Genomic DNA, 16,530 nt, shown 5'->3' on the forward strand with positions numbered 1-16,530 from the left:
TTTGAAAAACAGTTTATTATTTGAATATTAGTTTTTTTTTTTACATTTAAATTCCAAGGCAATAAAAATTCTAATTTCATTGCAGATGAAAAAATGAAAATTGCATTTTATAATAAATCATTGTCTCCAATCTATTCGTATTGAGCCAGGGACTTTTCTAGAAACTACCTCCTCAAGAGATTTTTTATCATCAATAAAAAAAATTATTTCATTAATTTGGCAATTATTGAAAGGATTGTTTGAAATTCTTTTAATAGAATTTCCTGAAAGATCAAGCTGGAGTATACCTTTACAGCCTTCAAAAATTTTATTTCCAATAAATTCAAATTTATTTCCAGCTAAATTAAGTATCATTATGTCCAGTCCTGCAAAAGCACCGTCATCAATTTTATCAATGAAATTATTTTGTAAATAAATATTTCTAATCATATTTGAATTTGGATAATTGAATAATCCTTTTTCGATTATTTTCAATCTATTATTGTTTAACATGAAATCTTCAATTTTAAGATGATGAAATGCAGTCAATGCTATTTCTGTTAAATCATTATAGGATATATCAAAAGACAAGAGTTCAACCAAACCATTGAGTGCTGTTTCTTGAATTTTGTATATATTATTATTTTTTAATTTTAAAGTTGTCAGTTTAGAAAGACCATCAAATATACCTGGTGCAATTCTCATCAATGTATTATTTGACAAATCCAACATGACCAAGTTAATCAAAGCTGCAAAGGCTTTTGGTTCAATCAAAAAAATTGAACAAGATGATAATTCAAGAAATGTCATGTTCTTATTATTACTGTTAAATGTATAAGCTTTTATGTTTTCCAAGTAGCCATTATAAATACGTAGAATCATCAAATATGTAAGTGTATCAAATTTTTTTTTTAGTTCAGTTGTAAATTCGCTGAGACTCATGCTTATACTCACGAGGCTTGGCATGTATGTGAATGTATCATCATACAAAGTGACTAGACTGTCTTCAAACTCAAGTGCCTTCAACATATTCAACCCTTTGAAAGAATGTTTTCCAAATAGTATTGGTCCTTTCATAAAATTTAATGATAGATATTTTATTTCTTTAGATTTTCCAAATGCTCCCGGAAGAATAGTTGACACGGTTGGATCTGATATTTTCACATCTAATTTTTGAGTTTCAACAGATATCAGTATAGAATCAAATCTAGAAGTTTTGACTCCATCTTTTTCATGCCGAACATGTTTAGGTTTGTCAACGACTTTGCCACTTAATACCATTCCAAAGAATAAAAATAATAAACTTTTTTTCATTTTTTAAATTCGATATTCTTCACTGAAATTATAATTTATACTGATCGTTTTATTTTTCCAACTACTAAAAAAAATGGACAATAAATATATATCATAAAAGGAATTTTAGTTTGCACGCAAAAATGTTTTTATTTTATGTGACAAAAGTCATAATTTTAATCTTTAAATAATAAATAATAATAGACAATAGCAAAACTAAAATATACATCTATTTTCATGTCAGCAATATATTTTTTTTGTATTAAAAAAAAAAAAAAATAAAGAAAAATACTGATACTTTAGTTCCAACATTTTTCTTTAAAATAAAATAATAATTTATTTTTCTGGCATTTTAAATTCATTAAATTGAGTCATCAAGCAATATGAATTTTTATCCACTCAACAATTATATATTTTTTAAATTAAAAACCACCTAAAAACATTCCAACTTTTATAATATAAAAAAAAATATATATATATACTTTGATGTGTTTAAATTTTAGTATTGTCTGTTGGCGTCTGCGTTTTAACAAGTTTATTTAATCAATATTTTCATCACCCCCAGTCGCGGAATTTGTCATTTTCCATCCACAATTTTTTATCTAGCACTTAGTACTATGAAAATTATTACTAACCCACTAACGTGTTTACCTAAATTTTCTATATTTTTAATAGTTAATAAACTCTGTTCCATATCATAATATTATTTTTATATTTATACAATAAACAAATGTTATCTAATTATAAAAATGAAAAATAAAAATATAAAATTATTGTCATTGTGTTAAAAGTTGTTTTGTTCATGGCAAACAAGTGATTGATTATCATATCAGCTACTTTTTCCTGTTAAAATTTTATCATTTCCGTCAAATGTGAAACTAGGTTAATATTTTTTTCAATAAAATACTTATCATTACAAATATAAATGGTAATAAAAATATTTTAAAATAATTACAAGTTTTATTTAATTTATAAAGTGTAAATTTTTATTTTTTACTGCATTTTTATGACTGCAATGACGTAAAAAACATTTATATAAACACGTTAGTTGCTAATTTTTTTAAATTTTTTATCTTTAATATTTTTTTAATAAATATTTTGTTATAATAAAAACAACAAAATTATCATCGAAACAATAAAATATTTTATCATCAATTTTTTAGGTTTGTAGAATATCAATAAACAATTGTGGCATTTATATTTTATCATTATGGTATTTTAATACTTGAAACTTTAAAGTAGAGCATTCAGTAAAACTCATTAAAAATTTACAATAATTTTTTTTTTTATTATAATTTATAATAGTCTACATTTCATTTCAAATATCTTGGTTTTTTTTTACTTTAAATATCATTAAACCCTTGAATGATAAAATAAAAAAAAATAATAATAACACACTAATATTATTAAAAAAAAATAATGAATTTGTTATTTTATTTTTTAATTTAAAAAAAAAAAAAACTTCGATTTATTGGAAAATATTTTAAATTAAATGTTGAAAGACATAATAAAAATATGAAAATAATAAATATTATAATTATTTATTGTAATTTATTGTTAATAAGGAAAATAAATTTTAATTTTTATGTTTTTAAATGTCAATTTAATAAATTTTCATGGATTGAGTGTTTTCTGTTGGCTAAATTTATTTTTTTTAAATGCGATGGTTACATTTTTTTAAATGCAAATTCTGCAATTTAATTTTTTCAATGATATACGATAGGATTATATTGCAACACAGCAAAAATAATTTTCAGTCAGTGGATATATGTCGGGGTAATAAGACCGAGTACTCTCCACATAATCGCCATCATTTATCACTTGATAAACGACAATTTAAAAATTTTCATTAATAAAAATAATAAACTTGAAATAAAATATCAAAAAATAGACCAACAAAAGTATATTTTATTTAAAAATTATTAATAACATTTATAGATAAATTGTTTATCGATAAAAATGAATAAATAATATAAATATATTTTATGTGTATCGCTATTGGATTTATGTGATTAAATATTTGACAAAATTATTTGCAAAAAAAAAAGGATTAATTTAAAAATAAACAGTGTTTAATTAAAATTTTTTTAATGTTTATAAACATGTGTGTTATATAAATTATATAGTTTAAATATTAAAAAAAAATTTTGAGACAATTTATTTGATTAATCAAAATGTAATTATGTTATTTTTAAAAAATTTTAGTTCCAAGGTTTTTTTAAATTTAATTAAACACATTTTTTATTTGTTTCGATTTTTTTTTTTTTTTAATTTTATAAATTGTCTTGAAAAATAGTAATTATCATTAATTTTTCAAATTATTTAGTAGAGCTTTTAGAATTTTTCATAGTAATATTTAGAAAAAATATGCATGCGTTATTTCGGTGTTCTGAATGCTCTCTAGGTGAGATTTGCAAGTACTCTACTCTCCCCCACGTCTTTCAATTTCAAAATAGAAATTCAAAAAAATAGAAAAATAAAAAGTTACATACATAATAAGTACTGAAATAGAACAAAAGAAATACAGGTGCATAAAAAAGATATAGGACTTATCTCTGAACTTGTCTGCAGTTACATCAGTTGATAAATTTTTATTTCACTCAAATTACACAACTTTTTTATTAAAAAACAATTATATAACTATTATTTTACTCAATAATTATTACCTAAAATATTTTTTAATAAATTTTATAAACTAGATGTTTATAATATTCAATTTAGATTATATAAAAAAATTATACTTTTTTTATTTTCATAGATAAATTTGTCAACAATACAAGATGATGAAAATAAACTTGAAGTTATAAAAAAAGCAATTATTAAAGATTAAAAAATTAATTAACAATTATGTTTTTGAGATGGTCAAAATTAATTGAACAATTTGGCAAAGGTCCATGTGTAGTTGTTATATTTCTTCCATGTCTTTTAATATGTACCTTGTATTTGATATCAGAAAAATATCAAGATGACTACGAAATTTTCGAAAACAATATTAAAGATGGTAAGTTTTAAATAATCTAATATTAAATAAATATTAACAATAAATTAATTAATTAATTTTACTTGTTTTAAAAGAAGTCGTTGATGGCTACTTGGTATGGAATCAAAAGTGCCACATGTTATCAAAAGATCCACTGGATCCAACAATCAAAAAATTTGTTAGTAAATTAAAATTCGAATCATGCTCAAACAAACCACTTTTAAGTTCAATTAAAAAACAATCAAATGGTAAATTTTCATTAGTTGTTGATAAAAATGTTGCCAAAAGTTATAAACAATTTACATGTTGCTGGACACCAATTAGCAGAACAATACCAAAGCTACCACCAACTGGTGAATGGGATACACAAATTGAGTAAGTAATATTTTTCAAATAAAAAAAAATTAAATTTATTAATAATGTATACATATTATGGTCTATTTAGTATTGGTGAATGTGAAGATTTTGATGGTGCTATTGAGCTTGCACCTGAATTAGAAATTGTCATGATATCATGTAGACAAAAACATACATCAAAATTATCAAAGTCATCAGTTGTTTATGAAAATATTCATGCAATAATAAATCCATTAAAAGTAAAAGATAAATTAACTAAATCATCAGTTAAAAATTCAACATTACCAACAAAAAATCAACAAAAAATGAGTGTACTTATGTTGGGCGTTGATAGTGTATCACGTCTTAATTTTCATCGAACCCTGCCAAAAACATTGAGCTATCTAAATGACAATGAATGGTATAATTTAAAAGGTTACAATAAAATGGGTGAAAATACATTTCCAAATTTAATGGCTATTCTAACTGGTCAAGAATCTGATACAGCATATGAAAGATGTAAACCGCATGAAGCATTTGGTCTTAATAATTGTCCATTTTTATGGAATAATTTTCGTAACATTGGCTATGTAACAGCATACGGTGAAGACACTGTGCCAATAAGTACATTCAATTATTTGAAAACTGGATTTTGGTCACCACCAACAGATTACTATATGCGCCCATACATGTATGCAAGTGAAAAATTACTCAAAATTAAAAAACGTTTTAGAGAAAATTATTGTACAGGTCCAGAGCTAGCAACTGATCGTATATTTAATTATGCTATTGATTTTGCCAAGACATTTATGAATAAACCATATTTTGGTTTTTTCTGGACAAACACAATAAGCCATGAAGACATGAATGGACCATCATCAATGGATGAACATTTTTTACAAATGTTTAGGGACATTAATGACAGTGGTATTATAAATGATACAATAATAATATTTTTAAGTGATCATGGTACCAGATGGGGTGGTATGCGTGATACACTTGTTGGCTGGCAAGAAGAAAGGCTACCATTTATTTATTTACATTTACCAAAATGGATTGATGACAATGCAAATATATTTCAAGCATTGAGATTAAATGAGCACAGATTAACATCTCCATTTGATATTTATGAAACACTACGTGAAGTGTTGATTAATTCTGGTGGTTATGCTGATAAAAGTAGTGGATGTTTGAATTGCCAAAGTGTATTTAAACCGGTACCAATAACACGTGGCTGTGATGATGCTGGCATCTCACCACATTGGTGTGCTTGTAATGCATATGAAGAAACTAGTAAAAATAATAAAATTGCATATTATGGTGCCAATATGTTTATTGAACATGTTGAAAATATTATTAAACATTATAAAAACAACAAGGGTCAACGGCTTTGTGCAAAATTGAAAATTAAAAAAATAATAAGAGTTGATAAAATTATTGGTCTTAATAATAATGATACAATTAATGGTGATAATATTGAAGGATATTTTTATCTCGTTGAAGTTACACCAGGCGGTGGTAAATTTGAGCTATCAATGAGACGTGATGAAAATGGTAAATACACCATTAAAAATGAAGAAATTGGAAGAATTAATTTTTATCAAGATGCTTCCAAATGTCTGGATCATGGATCTAAAAGATTTTGTTATTGTTTGAAACAATGATTGATATTTCAAGATGATAAAATTGTATACAATAGTTTGTTTAATATTTTTAGATAAATTATAACAGTTGCAGTATTTTATTATAAATATATTTATAGTTATTAAATAATGTTCTAAAAGAAAAAAAAATGACAATATCACAAATAGTCACTTATTAATAATAATTCCATTAAAAAAAAAATATATGTATTATTATTTTTAGTTTAACCAATCAAATGTAGAATAAATTTTTATAAATAAAATAATTGGATATTTTTAAATATTAAAAAAGAAAATTTAGCATGTTATTTCCAACTCAAAAGTGTCATGTAATGATTAACAAATGAAAATAATTCCGGCAACAAAAACATCAACGTTGTAAGGTAATAAGTATGAGCAAAAGAAGAAAGAAAACTAGTTACAAAAAAAACAATGCAAACATTAACAAAAAAAAATAAACTGCAAAGTTTACACTTTTTTTTTGATTGTGGCTAAATTTATTTTTTTAAAATGCGATGATTGTATTTTTTTTTGTACAAATTTTGCAGTTTAATTTTTTCAATGATATACGATAGGATTATTCTGCAACACAGCAAAAATAATTTTCAGTCAGTGGATATATGTCGGGGTAATAAGACCGAGTACTCTCCACATAATCATCATCATTTATCACTTGGTAAACGACAATTTAAAAATTTTCATTAATAAAAATAATAAACTTAAAATAAAATTTCAAAAAATAGACCAACACAAGTATATTTTATTTAAAAATTATTAATAACATTTATAGATAAATTGTTTATCGATAAAAATGAATAAATAATATAAATATATTTTATGTGTTTCGCTATTGGATTTATGTGATTAAATATTTGACAAAATTATTTGCAAAAAAAAATGGAACAATTTAAAAATAATTTTTTGAATAAAATTTTACTCTATTTTATCAAATATTAGTAATTAATAATTATTAGTATTTTTTAAAATTATTTAGTGAAGCTTTTAGAGCTTTTTCATAAAAACATTTAGATAAAATATGCATATACGTTATTTTAGTATAGCTGAATGCTGTGTTGCGATTTGCAAATGGATTTGCAACTTTGCAAGTAGTCTCTTTCATGTCTACCAATTTCAAAATAGAAAATCAAAAAAATAGAAAACTAGAAAATTGCGGATCTGAAAAGCACTAGAATAGGACAAAAGAAATACAGAAAGATAATCGAAAAAGATATAGGACTCGTCTCTAAACTGGCTTGCAAATCACGTGTCAGTCGAGGTTACATACATCAGTTGATAATTTTTTATTTCACTCAAATTACATTTTTTTTTTACTACATAATAATTTGATAATTATTATTTAACCCAATAGTTATTAATTAAAATATTTTTTATAAAATTTTATAAGCCACGTGTTTGTAGCGTTCAATTTAAATTACAAAAAAAAAATTTTACTTTTTTTATTTTTATAGATAAATTTGTCAACAAGACATGATAATGATAAAATTATTATGAAAACAAAATCAAAATAAACTTGGAGTTATAAAAAAAGCAATTGTCAAAAATTGTTAAATTAATGAACAATTATGTTGTTGAGATGGTCAAAATTAATTGAACAATTTGGCAAAGGTCCATGTGTGGTTGTTATATTTCTTCCATGTCTTTTAATATGTACCTTGTATTTGATATCAGAAAAATATCAAGATGACTATGCCATTTTCGAAAACAATATTAAAGATGGTAAGTTTTAAATAATACAATATTTAATAAATATTAACAATAAATTAATTAATTAATTTTACTTGTTTTAAAAGAAGTCGTTGATGGCTACTTGGTATGGAATCAAAAATGCCACATGTTATCAACAGATCCAATGGATCCAACGATCAAAAAATTTGTTAGTAAATTAAAATTCAAATCATGCTCAAACAAACCACTTTTAAGTTCAATTAAAAAACAATCAAATGGTAAATTTTCATTAGTTGTTGATAAAAATATTGCTAAAAGTTATAAAGAATTTACATGTTGCTGGACACCAATTAGCAGAACAATACCAAAGCTACCACCAACTGGAGAATGGGATACACAAATTGAGTAAGTAATATTATTTAAATAAAAAACAAAATTAAATTTATTCATAATGTAAATTATCGTCTATTTAGTATTGGTGAATGTGAAGATTTTGATGGTGCTGTTGAGCTTGCATCTGATTTAGAAATTGTCATGATATCATGTAGACAAAAGCATACATCAAAATTATCAAAATCATCAGTTGTTTATGAAAATATTCATGCAATAATAAATCCATCAAAAGTACAAGATAAATTAACTAAATCATCAATTAAAAATTCAACATTACCAACAAAAAATCAACGAAAAATGAGTGTACTTATGTTGGGCATTGATAGTGTATCACGTCTTAATTTTCATCGAACCCTGCCAAAAACATTGAGCTATCTAAATGACAATGAATGGTACAATTTAAAAGGTTACAATAAAATGGGTGAAAATACATTTCCAAATTTAATGGCAATATTAACTGGTCAAGAATCTGATACAGCATGTGAAAGATGTAAACCACAAGAAGTATTTGGTCTAGATAATTGTCCATTTTTATGGAATAATTTTCGTAACATTGGCTATGTAACAGCATATGGCGAAGACACTGTGCCACTAAGTACATTTAATCATTTAAAAGCTGGCTTTTGGTCACCACCAACAGATTATTATATGCGTCCATACATGTATGCAAGTGAGAAATTACTTAAAATTAAAAAACGTTTCAACTTCGATTATTGTACAGGTCCAGAGCTAGCAACTGACCGTATATTTAATTATGCAATTGATTTTGCAAAAACATTCATAAATAAACCATATTTTGGTTTTTTTTGGACAAACACAATAAGCCATGATGACATGAATGGACCATCATCAATGGATGATCATTTTTTACAAATGTTTAAAGATATTAATGACAGTGGTATAATAAATGATACAATAATAATATTTTTAAGTGATCATGGTACCAGATGGGGTGGTATACGTGATACACTTGTTGGTTGGCAAGAAGAAAGGCTACCATTTATTTATTTACATGTACCAAAATGGATTGATGACAATGCAAATATATTTCAAGCATTGAGATTAAATGAACACAGATTAACATCTCCTTTTGATATTTATGAAACATTGCGTGATGTGTTGATTAATTCTGGTGGACATGCTGATAAAAGTAGTGGATGTTTGAATTGCCAAAGTGTATTTAAACCAGTACCAATAACACGTGGCTGTGATGATGCTGGTATCTCACCACATTGGTGTGCTTGTAATGCATATGAAGAAACAATTACAAATAATAAAATTGCATATTATGGTGCCAATATGTTTATTGAACATGTTGAAAATGATATTAAACATTATAAAAACAACAAGGGTCAACGTCTTTGTGCAAAGTTAAAAATTAAAAAAATAATAAGAGTTAATAAAATTATTAGTCTCAATAATAATGATACAATTAATGGTGATAATATTGAAGGATATTTTTATCTTGTTGAAGTTACACCAGGTGGTGGTAAATTTGAGGTATCAATGAGACGTGATGAAAATGGTAAATACACCATTAAAAATGAAGAAATTGGAAGAACTAATTCTTATGACAATGATTCCAGATGTCTTGATCATGGATCTAAAAGATTTTGTTATTGTTTGAAACAATGATTGACATTTCAAGATGTTGAAATTGTATGTATACATAAATTTGTTATAAATAAATTAATATTTTAAATATTAGAAAAGGAAATTTGTCTTGTAATTTTTAACACGAAATAGAGTTAACGATACTTAACTTTTTTTAAAAACACATGTGTTTGTTTATATAATTCCAAAATAACAATAATAATAATGCAAAACTGACCTTTCCAATAATAAAAAAAAAAAAAAAAAAACTCAAGAGTGCTGCCATCTTTTCCAGTTGTCCGATTTTCTTTTAATTATTAATTATTGTTGACAAATGACAAGTAAAATTAAAATATATAAATAAAAACAATAATAGAATAAACATGTCATTATTAATAATAATAACAAAATAGAATATATTTTTAAATAATAATAATTGTGTTAATGATTTGACAAAAGAATATATAAAAAATATAACAAAAAACAGTGAGAGAAAGAGAGTAAATACAGCTGGTATTAAAAATATTTATTTACTTCATTTGCATTTGTGTTATATATTTACATAATTTATTTTCTTGTTATTGATTTATCACAATGATACTAATGTACACATAAATATTAAACAAACAATAAAATAAACATGATATATTTTTTACTTATCAGGCTGGACCGGAGGCTGTGATGCACTGCGGATGCAGTCATATCAGGCACATTGACTCATCAGTGTCGCCAACGTCATGTAGCATCTCATGTTGATTAAAAAAATTAATAAACATACAAAAAATAACAATTAATTAATTGCTATAAATTAAAGTACAATAGTCAAGTTGTTTATTAAATATTAAAAACGAAAATTTTCTATGAATGAAAAAATTTCATAAAAATTAGTTCAGTTTGATTGGCAGAACTGGCTCCTGACAACAAATCACAACAAATAATCAACAAAAAAATATACGTGTCATCTGCCTACTATTTCCATTCAATCAATTAATAATATGTTTGAATCAAAGTTGACGAGATACATAAGAATATTGTTAAAATCAAAAAAAACAGTCATCATATTATTACCATGTTTTTTGATAATAACACTTTATTTGTTGTCTGAAAAATATGATGATTTAAAAAATTATCTAAAAGATTACAATACACTTGAAGGTAAGAATTTATCTATAAAAAAAAATAAATATTAATCTACAGATAATAAATACCAATGATAAATAAATTACAGATAATCATGATAATTATTTAATATGGAATTCGAAATGTCACATGTTGACACAAAGCAATGTGGATCCATCAATAGAACAATACATAAAAAAAGAAAAATACGAATCATGTTCAAATATAAAATTACTTAGTAAAATTGTCAGAACAATTGATGATAAATTTTATCTAGTTATTGATAAATCAGTTGGTGATTATGAGTATGATGAATTTAATTGTTGCTGGACACCAATTAATCGTGCAGTACCAATAACCCAAACACCTGATGAAGACTGGGACAATAAAATCAAGTAAATACAATATTAAATTAACAGCTAAATTAATATTATTAATTATTTTTTATCTTTTAGTATTGGTTATTGTGAAAACTTCAAAGATCGTATTTTGATACCTGAAAATATTGAAATTGTCATGATAACATGTAGAGCTGGACGTGTAACAAAAAATGCAAAATTAACAAGAATAATATATCAAAATATTCACTCAATAATAAATCCAAAAAAAGTTGAAAATAATCAGCTAAAAAATGACAATAATAAAAGAAAAAAAATGAGTATATTAATAATGGGTTTAGACAGTGTTTCACGTTTAAATTTTCATCGTACAATGCCAAAATTATCGAAATATTTTCATGATAATAATTGGCACGAGTTAAAAGGTTACAATAAAATTGGTGATAATACATTGCCAAATTTATTGGCATTATTAACTGGACGTAATCAAGATGATGCAACGAAAGAATGTAAATTAAATAGTAAATATGGATCAGATGGTTGTCCATTTATTTGGAATAATTTTAAAAATGCTGGTTATATTACAGCATATGGTGAAGATATACCACGTCTTGGTACATTTAATTACAAACAAGATGGTTTTATGAATCCACCAACTGATTATTATGTCAGGCCATACATACTTGCATGTGAAAAGTTATTAAAATCAAGAAAAAAATTTAATTTTAAATATTGCATTGGTCCTGAATCAGCTGTTGATCGTATATTTAATTATGCAATTGATTTTTCAAAGACATTTATTGATAAATCATATTTTGGTTTCTTTTGGACAAACACAATAAGCCATGATGACATGAATGGACCATCATCAATGGATGAACATTTTTTAAAAATGTTTCAAGATGTCAATGACAATGGTATTACAAATAACACAATAATTATATTTTTAAGTGATCATGGTGTACGTTGGGGTGAATATTTAGACACTCAAATTGGCTGGCATGAAAATCGTTTACCATTTATGTTTATTAAATTTCCAAATTCGATTTTAAATCATAATAATATATCTAAATCTCTAAAATTAAATGAATATCGTTTAACATCACCTTATGATGTTTATCAAACACTCAGAGAAATTTTAATTAACTCTGGTGGTTATGCTGAATCAAGTATTGCATGTCCAACTTGTCAAAGTTTATTTACACCAGTACCAATTGAACGTGGTTGTGATGATGCTGGTATATCATCACACTGGTGTACTTGCAATGAATTTCAAGCATCAAGTACTAATAATTATGTTGCACTAAGTGGAGCTAATGCATTTATAAAACATGCTGAAAATATTGCTAAAAATTATCAAGATGAAAATGGTAATCGTTTATGTGCTAAGTTAGAAATTGACAGTATTTTAAAAATTGATAAAATCATTGATTTTAATAATGTTAATCAAACAAATAATATTGATAAATATTTTTTTAAAATTCAAGTTAAACCTGGTTATGGTAAATTTGAAGTTACAATTAGTACAAATAATTATAATGAATTTTATATTTTAGATAGTGAAATAAGTAGAATTGATTCGTACGAAAAAACATCAAGATGTGTTGATTATGGCTTTAAATGGTTTTGTCATTGTCTTGATTATAATTCAAGTTAACTAATTGATTTATTTATATTTAATATATAAACAAACAAAGCAACAATAATTAAACCAAATTACAAAACAGATTATATATTTTCATAGCTACAAATAATATTAAATACAAATTTTTTTTACTCTGTCTTCTTGCTTTTTAATAATAAAAAATATAAGTTTTTTAAAAAAACACAAATATTGTTGTTGTTGTTGTTGTTGTTTTTTGTTTTTAAAATATATCCACAGGAGGCGTTGTATTCCATTGATGAAAAAAATTAAAACACACTGTCCCATCTGTATGAAGCAAATGATTTTGTCATCAGTGGCATTGTGTAGCCAATGAATGGCTGCCTCTGATCTTCTTGGCAAAATTGTCCATAAAAAAAAAAAAAATTAACAAGTTAATAAATATACTTATTAAAACAATATATAAATTTATATAATTGGTAAGTTTATCAACAACAATATACTATAAATGTCAATAATTAAACAACAAAAAAAAAGAAAAAGTTAATTTTTTACTCCAAAATAAATCGAGAGAAAGACAGAAAAAAAAGGAGAAAAAAAATTTGATGTAAAATAATTTTTACTCCAAAACGTGCTCCCAGTAAAAACCGGTGTTTTAAATTTTAATAATTTACCAATTAATCAATATAAAGTGTCATAATTAAAATAACCATAAAGTGCATATAATTTATAATTATCATTAATTATTTAATTGATATGATATATTCTTTTTTTGTTGCTGAAAACCACTGGATTGACTTTCAATTCACCAATACACATGCAATTTATGTGTTGTATAGTTTGTTAAGGTCTAGGGTTACTTGAATCATATCAAATTTATTTATTCTGTCACACTTGATACAACATAATAATATTAAATTTAAATCCAGAAAATTAAAACAAAAAAAAAAAGCCATTTGATTATTTTTTTTTCATTGCCACACTTTGGTATTGGTGTGTATTTTTTTTCCTTTTTTTTTTTTGAATGTACATGTGTGTTATTCAGGTATTCTATATACCTATAATTTAAGGGTGAGTTTTCAGCAATTTGCAAGTCATGTCAAAATTTACTTGTACAAGGAAAAAATCAAGCAAAAAAAATTAACACAAAAAAAATATAATTGTAAGGTTGTATTTGTTTTGTTAAATATAAAAATAGTAATAATTTGTTTGTATTAGTGTTGTAGATGACAAATATTTGACAACATGATGGATTTTAATTCGGAGATGATAAACAATGGTGCTGATGATGTAGTACCAATGACAATAGAACAAACAAATGATGAAAAAATAGTAATTCTTGATGCTGGATCACAGTATGGTAAATTAATTGATCGTCGAGTACGTGAATTAAATATTGAATGTCATGTATTACCACTTGATACATCAGCTGCTGAATTAAAAGAAAAAGATTACAAAGCAATAATAATATCTGGTGGACCAAATTCTGTTTATGCTGATGATGCACCACATTATGATAGTAATATATTTAGAATAGGTATACCAGTATTAGGTATTTGTTATGGTATGCAAATGATGAATAAAGAATTTGGTGGTACTGTTATACGTAAAGATGGACGTGAAGATGGTCAATGTACAATTGATATTGATAATAAATGTCCATTATATAAAAATTTGAATGATAAAGAAATAGTATTACTAACACATGGTGATAGTATTGATAAAGTTGCTGATGATTTTATTGCAACTGGTAAATCAGAAAATTTTATTGTATCAATTAAAAATGAAAAAAAAAATTTATATGGTTTACAGTATCATCCAGAAGTTGATTTAACAATAAATGGACGTAAAATATTAAATAATTTTTTATTAAATATTGTTGGTTTATCTGGTACATATACAATGAGAGGACGTGAAGAACAATGTATTAAATATATTAAAAATATTGTTGGTAATAAAAAAGTATTATTACTTGTTAGTGGTGGTGTTGATTCAACAGTATGTGCTGCATTACTACATAAAGCATTATGTAAAGAACAAGTTATACCATTACATATTGATAATGGTTTTATGCGTAAAAATGAAACAATATTTGTTAAAGATAGTTTATCACAAATTGGTGTTGATTTACGTGTTATTAATGCATCACATAATTTTATGCAAGGTACAACATCAGTACCACTTGATAATATACCAATAATAAATAATAAAAATACAACAATAACAACACCACGTACAAGATTAACTAAAATATTATGTCAAACAATTAATCCAGAAGAAAAACGTAAAATAATTGGTGATGTATTTGTACGTATTGCAAATGATGCTATAAGTGAAATGGGATTAAAAACAGAAGATGTATTTATTGCACAAGGTACACTTAGACCAGATCTTATTGAATCAGCAAGTGCATTAGCATCTGGTAAAGCTGATGCTATTAAAACACATCATAATGATTGTCCATTAATAAGATGTTTACGTGATGAGGGTAGAGTTGTTGAACCATTGATAGATTTTCATAAAGATGAAGTTAGACAAATTGGTTGTGATCTTGGTTTACCATCATCACTTGTACAACGACATCCATTTCCTGGTCCTGGTTTGGCAATACGTATATTATGTGCTGATGAAGCATATATAGATAAAGATTTTTCTGAAACACAAGTTATTGTTAAAATAATGGCTGAATATGAACAAATGTTACAAAAAAAACATGCATTATTAAATCGTGTTGAAAGTGCAACAAGTGAAGCTGAACGTCAACAATTAATACGTGTATCAAGTAAAAATCATATTGCTGCAACATTATTACCAATACGTAGTGTTGGTGTACAAGGTGATAGAAGAAGTTACAGTTATGTTGTTGGTTTATCATGTGAAAATTTATCACCTGAAGATGTTATATGGGATGATATGTTATTTTTGGCAAAATTAATACCACGTGTTTGTCATAATATTAATCGTGTTTGTTATATATTTGGAAAAATGGTACATCATCCAGTTATTGATATAACACCAACTCATTTAACATCAAATGTTATATCAACATTGAGACAAGCTGATCATGTTACAAATCAAATATTAATAGCAAATGGTTGTATGAGTGCATTAAGCCAAATGCCTGTTGTTCTTATACCTGTACATTTTGATCGTGATGCTGCATCAAGAGCACCATCATGTCAACGTTCAGTTGTACTCAGGCCATTTGTTACTAATGATTTTATGACTGGTACACCAGCTGTTCCTGGCAAAGAATTGCCATTCCATGTTAGTATTTATCTATTTAATTTTCATTTTTAAATTTGTATGTTGATTTTATTTTTTGACTTTTATTTTTAACAGGTCGTTGAAAAAATTATACGTGATGTATTAGCAGTGAAGGGAATATCACGGGTGCTTTATGATCTATCATCAAAACCACCTGGAACAACGGAATGGGAATGATTTTAATTTTATTTTATTTTACAAAATATTATCCCTTATCCTTTTCTCCCCCCAACTCTCTCTCTCTCTCTCTCTTTTTCTCTCACACACTCTTTCTCTTTCTCTTTTTTTCTTTATCCATTT

General features: G+C 25.1%; 4 protein-coding genes across 10 annotated transcripts; all 4 read left to right on the top strand.

The window, feature by feature from the left end:
* The first annotated feature begins 1,861 nt into the window (after nucleotides 1–1,861).
* On the top strand, nucleotides 1,862–6,966 carry LOC122848178. Of its 5 annotated transcripts, none has more exons than XM_044146065.1 (4): nucleotides 1,862–2,200; nucleotides 4,031–4,273; nucleotides 4,348–4,627; nucleotides 4,698–6,966. In XM_044146065.1, exons 2-4 carry the CDS (start codon nucleotides 4,120–4,122, stop codon nucleotides 6,250–6,252), a joined length of 1,989 nt encoding a protein of 662 aa, XP_044002000.1. In that variant the 5' UTR covers nucleotides 1,862–2,200; nucleotides 4,031–4,119; the 3' UTR covers nucleotides 6,253–6,966. The 5 variants fall into 5 exon arrangements, with proteins under 5 accessions (XP_044002000.1, XP_044002003.1, XP_044002002.1 ...); XM_044146068.1 differs by having other exon boundaries at nucleotides 1,884–2,200; nucleotides 4,351–4,627; XM_044146067.1 differs by lacking the exon at nucleotides 1,862–2,200 and adding an exon at nucleotides 2,888–3,173 and having other exon boundaries at nucleotides 4,351–4,627.
* An 848-nt stretch (nucleotides 6,967–7,814) lies between these two features.
* Nucleotides 7,815–9,945, top strand: LOC122849345. The gene is made up of 3 exons (XM_044148036.1): nucleotides 7,815–7,968; nucleotides 8,043–8,322; nucleotides 8,391–9,945. The coding sequence occupies exons 1-3, from the start codon at nucleotides 7,815–7,817 to the stop codon at nucleotides 9,943–9,945; spliced, it is 1,989 nt and encodes a 662-aa protein (XP_044003971.1).
* A 251-nt stretch (nucleotides 9,946–10,196) lies between these two features.
* Nucleotides 10,197–13,441, top strand: LOC122848182. Its single transcript, XM_044146073.1, has 4 exons — nucleotides 10,197–10,416; nucleotides 10,567–11,058; nucleotides 11,132–11,417; nucleotides 11,478–13,441. The coding sequence occupies exons 2-4, from the start codon at nucleotides 10,899–10,901 to the stop codon at nucleotides 13,015–13,017; spliced, it is 1,986 nt and encodes a 661-aa protein (XP_044002008.1). The 5' UTR covers nucleotides 10,197–10,416; nucleotides 10,567–10,898; the 3' UTR covers nucleotides 13,018–13,441.
* On the top strand, nucleotides 13,316–16,419 carry LOC122848180 (GMP synthase [glutamine-hydrolyzing]). 3 transcript variants are annotated; one of them, XM_044146070.1, is made up of 3 exons: nucleotides 13,316–13,442; nucleotides 14,182–16,230; nucleotides 16,306–16,419. In XM_044146070.1, the coding sequence occupies exons 2-3, from the start codon at nucleotides 14,209–14,211 to the stop codon at nucleotides 16,405–16,407; spliced, it is 2,124 nt and encodes a 707-aa protein (XP_044002005.1). In that variant the 5' UTR covers nucleotides 13,316–13,442; nucleotides 14,182–14,208; the 3' UTR covers nucleotides 16,408–16,419. The 3 variants fall into 3 exon arrangements, with proteins under 3 accessions (XP_044002005.1, XP_044002006.1, XP_044002007.1); XM_044146071.1 differs by lacking the exon at nucleotides 13,316–13,442 and adding an exon at nucleotides 13,539–14,125; XM_044146072.1 differs by lacking the exon at nucleotides 13,316–13,442 and adding an exon at nucleotides 13,958–14,034.
* The last annotated feature ends 111 nt before the right edge of the window (nucleotides 16,420–16,530 follow it).

Source organism: Aphidius gifuensis, linkage group LG2 (assembly GCF_014905175.1).
Source record: "Aphidius gifuensis isolate YNYX2018 linkage group LG2, ASM1490517v1, whole genome shotgun sequence".
Classification (NCBI taxonomy): domain Eukaryota; kingdom Metazoa; phylum Arthropoda; class Insecta; order Hymenoptera; family Braconidae; genus Aphidius; species Aphidius gifuensis.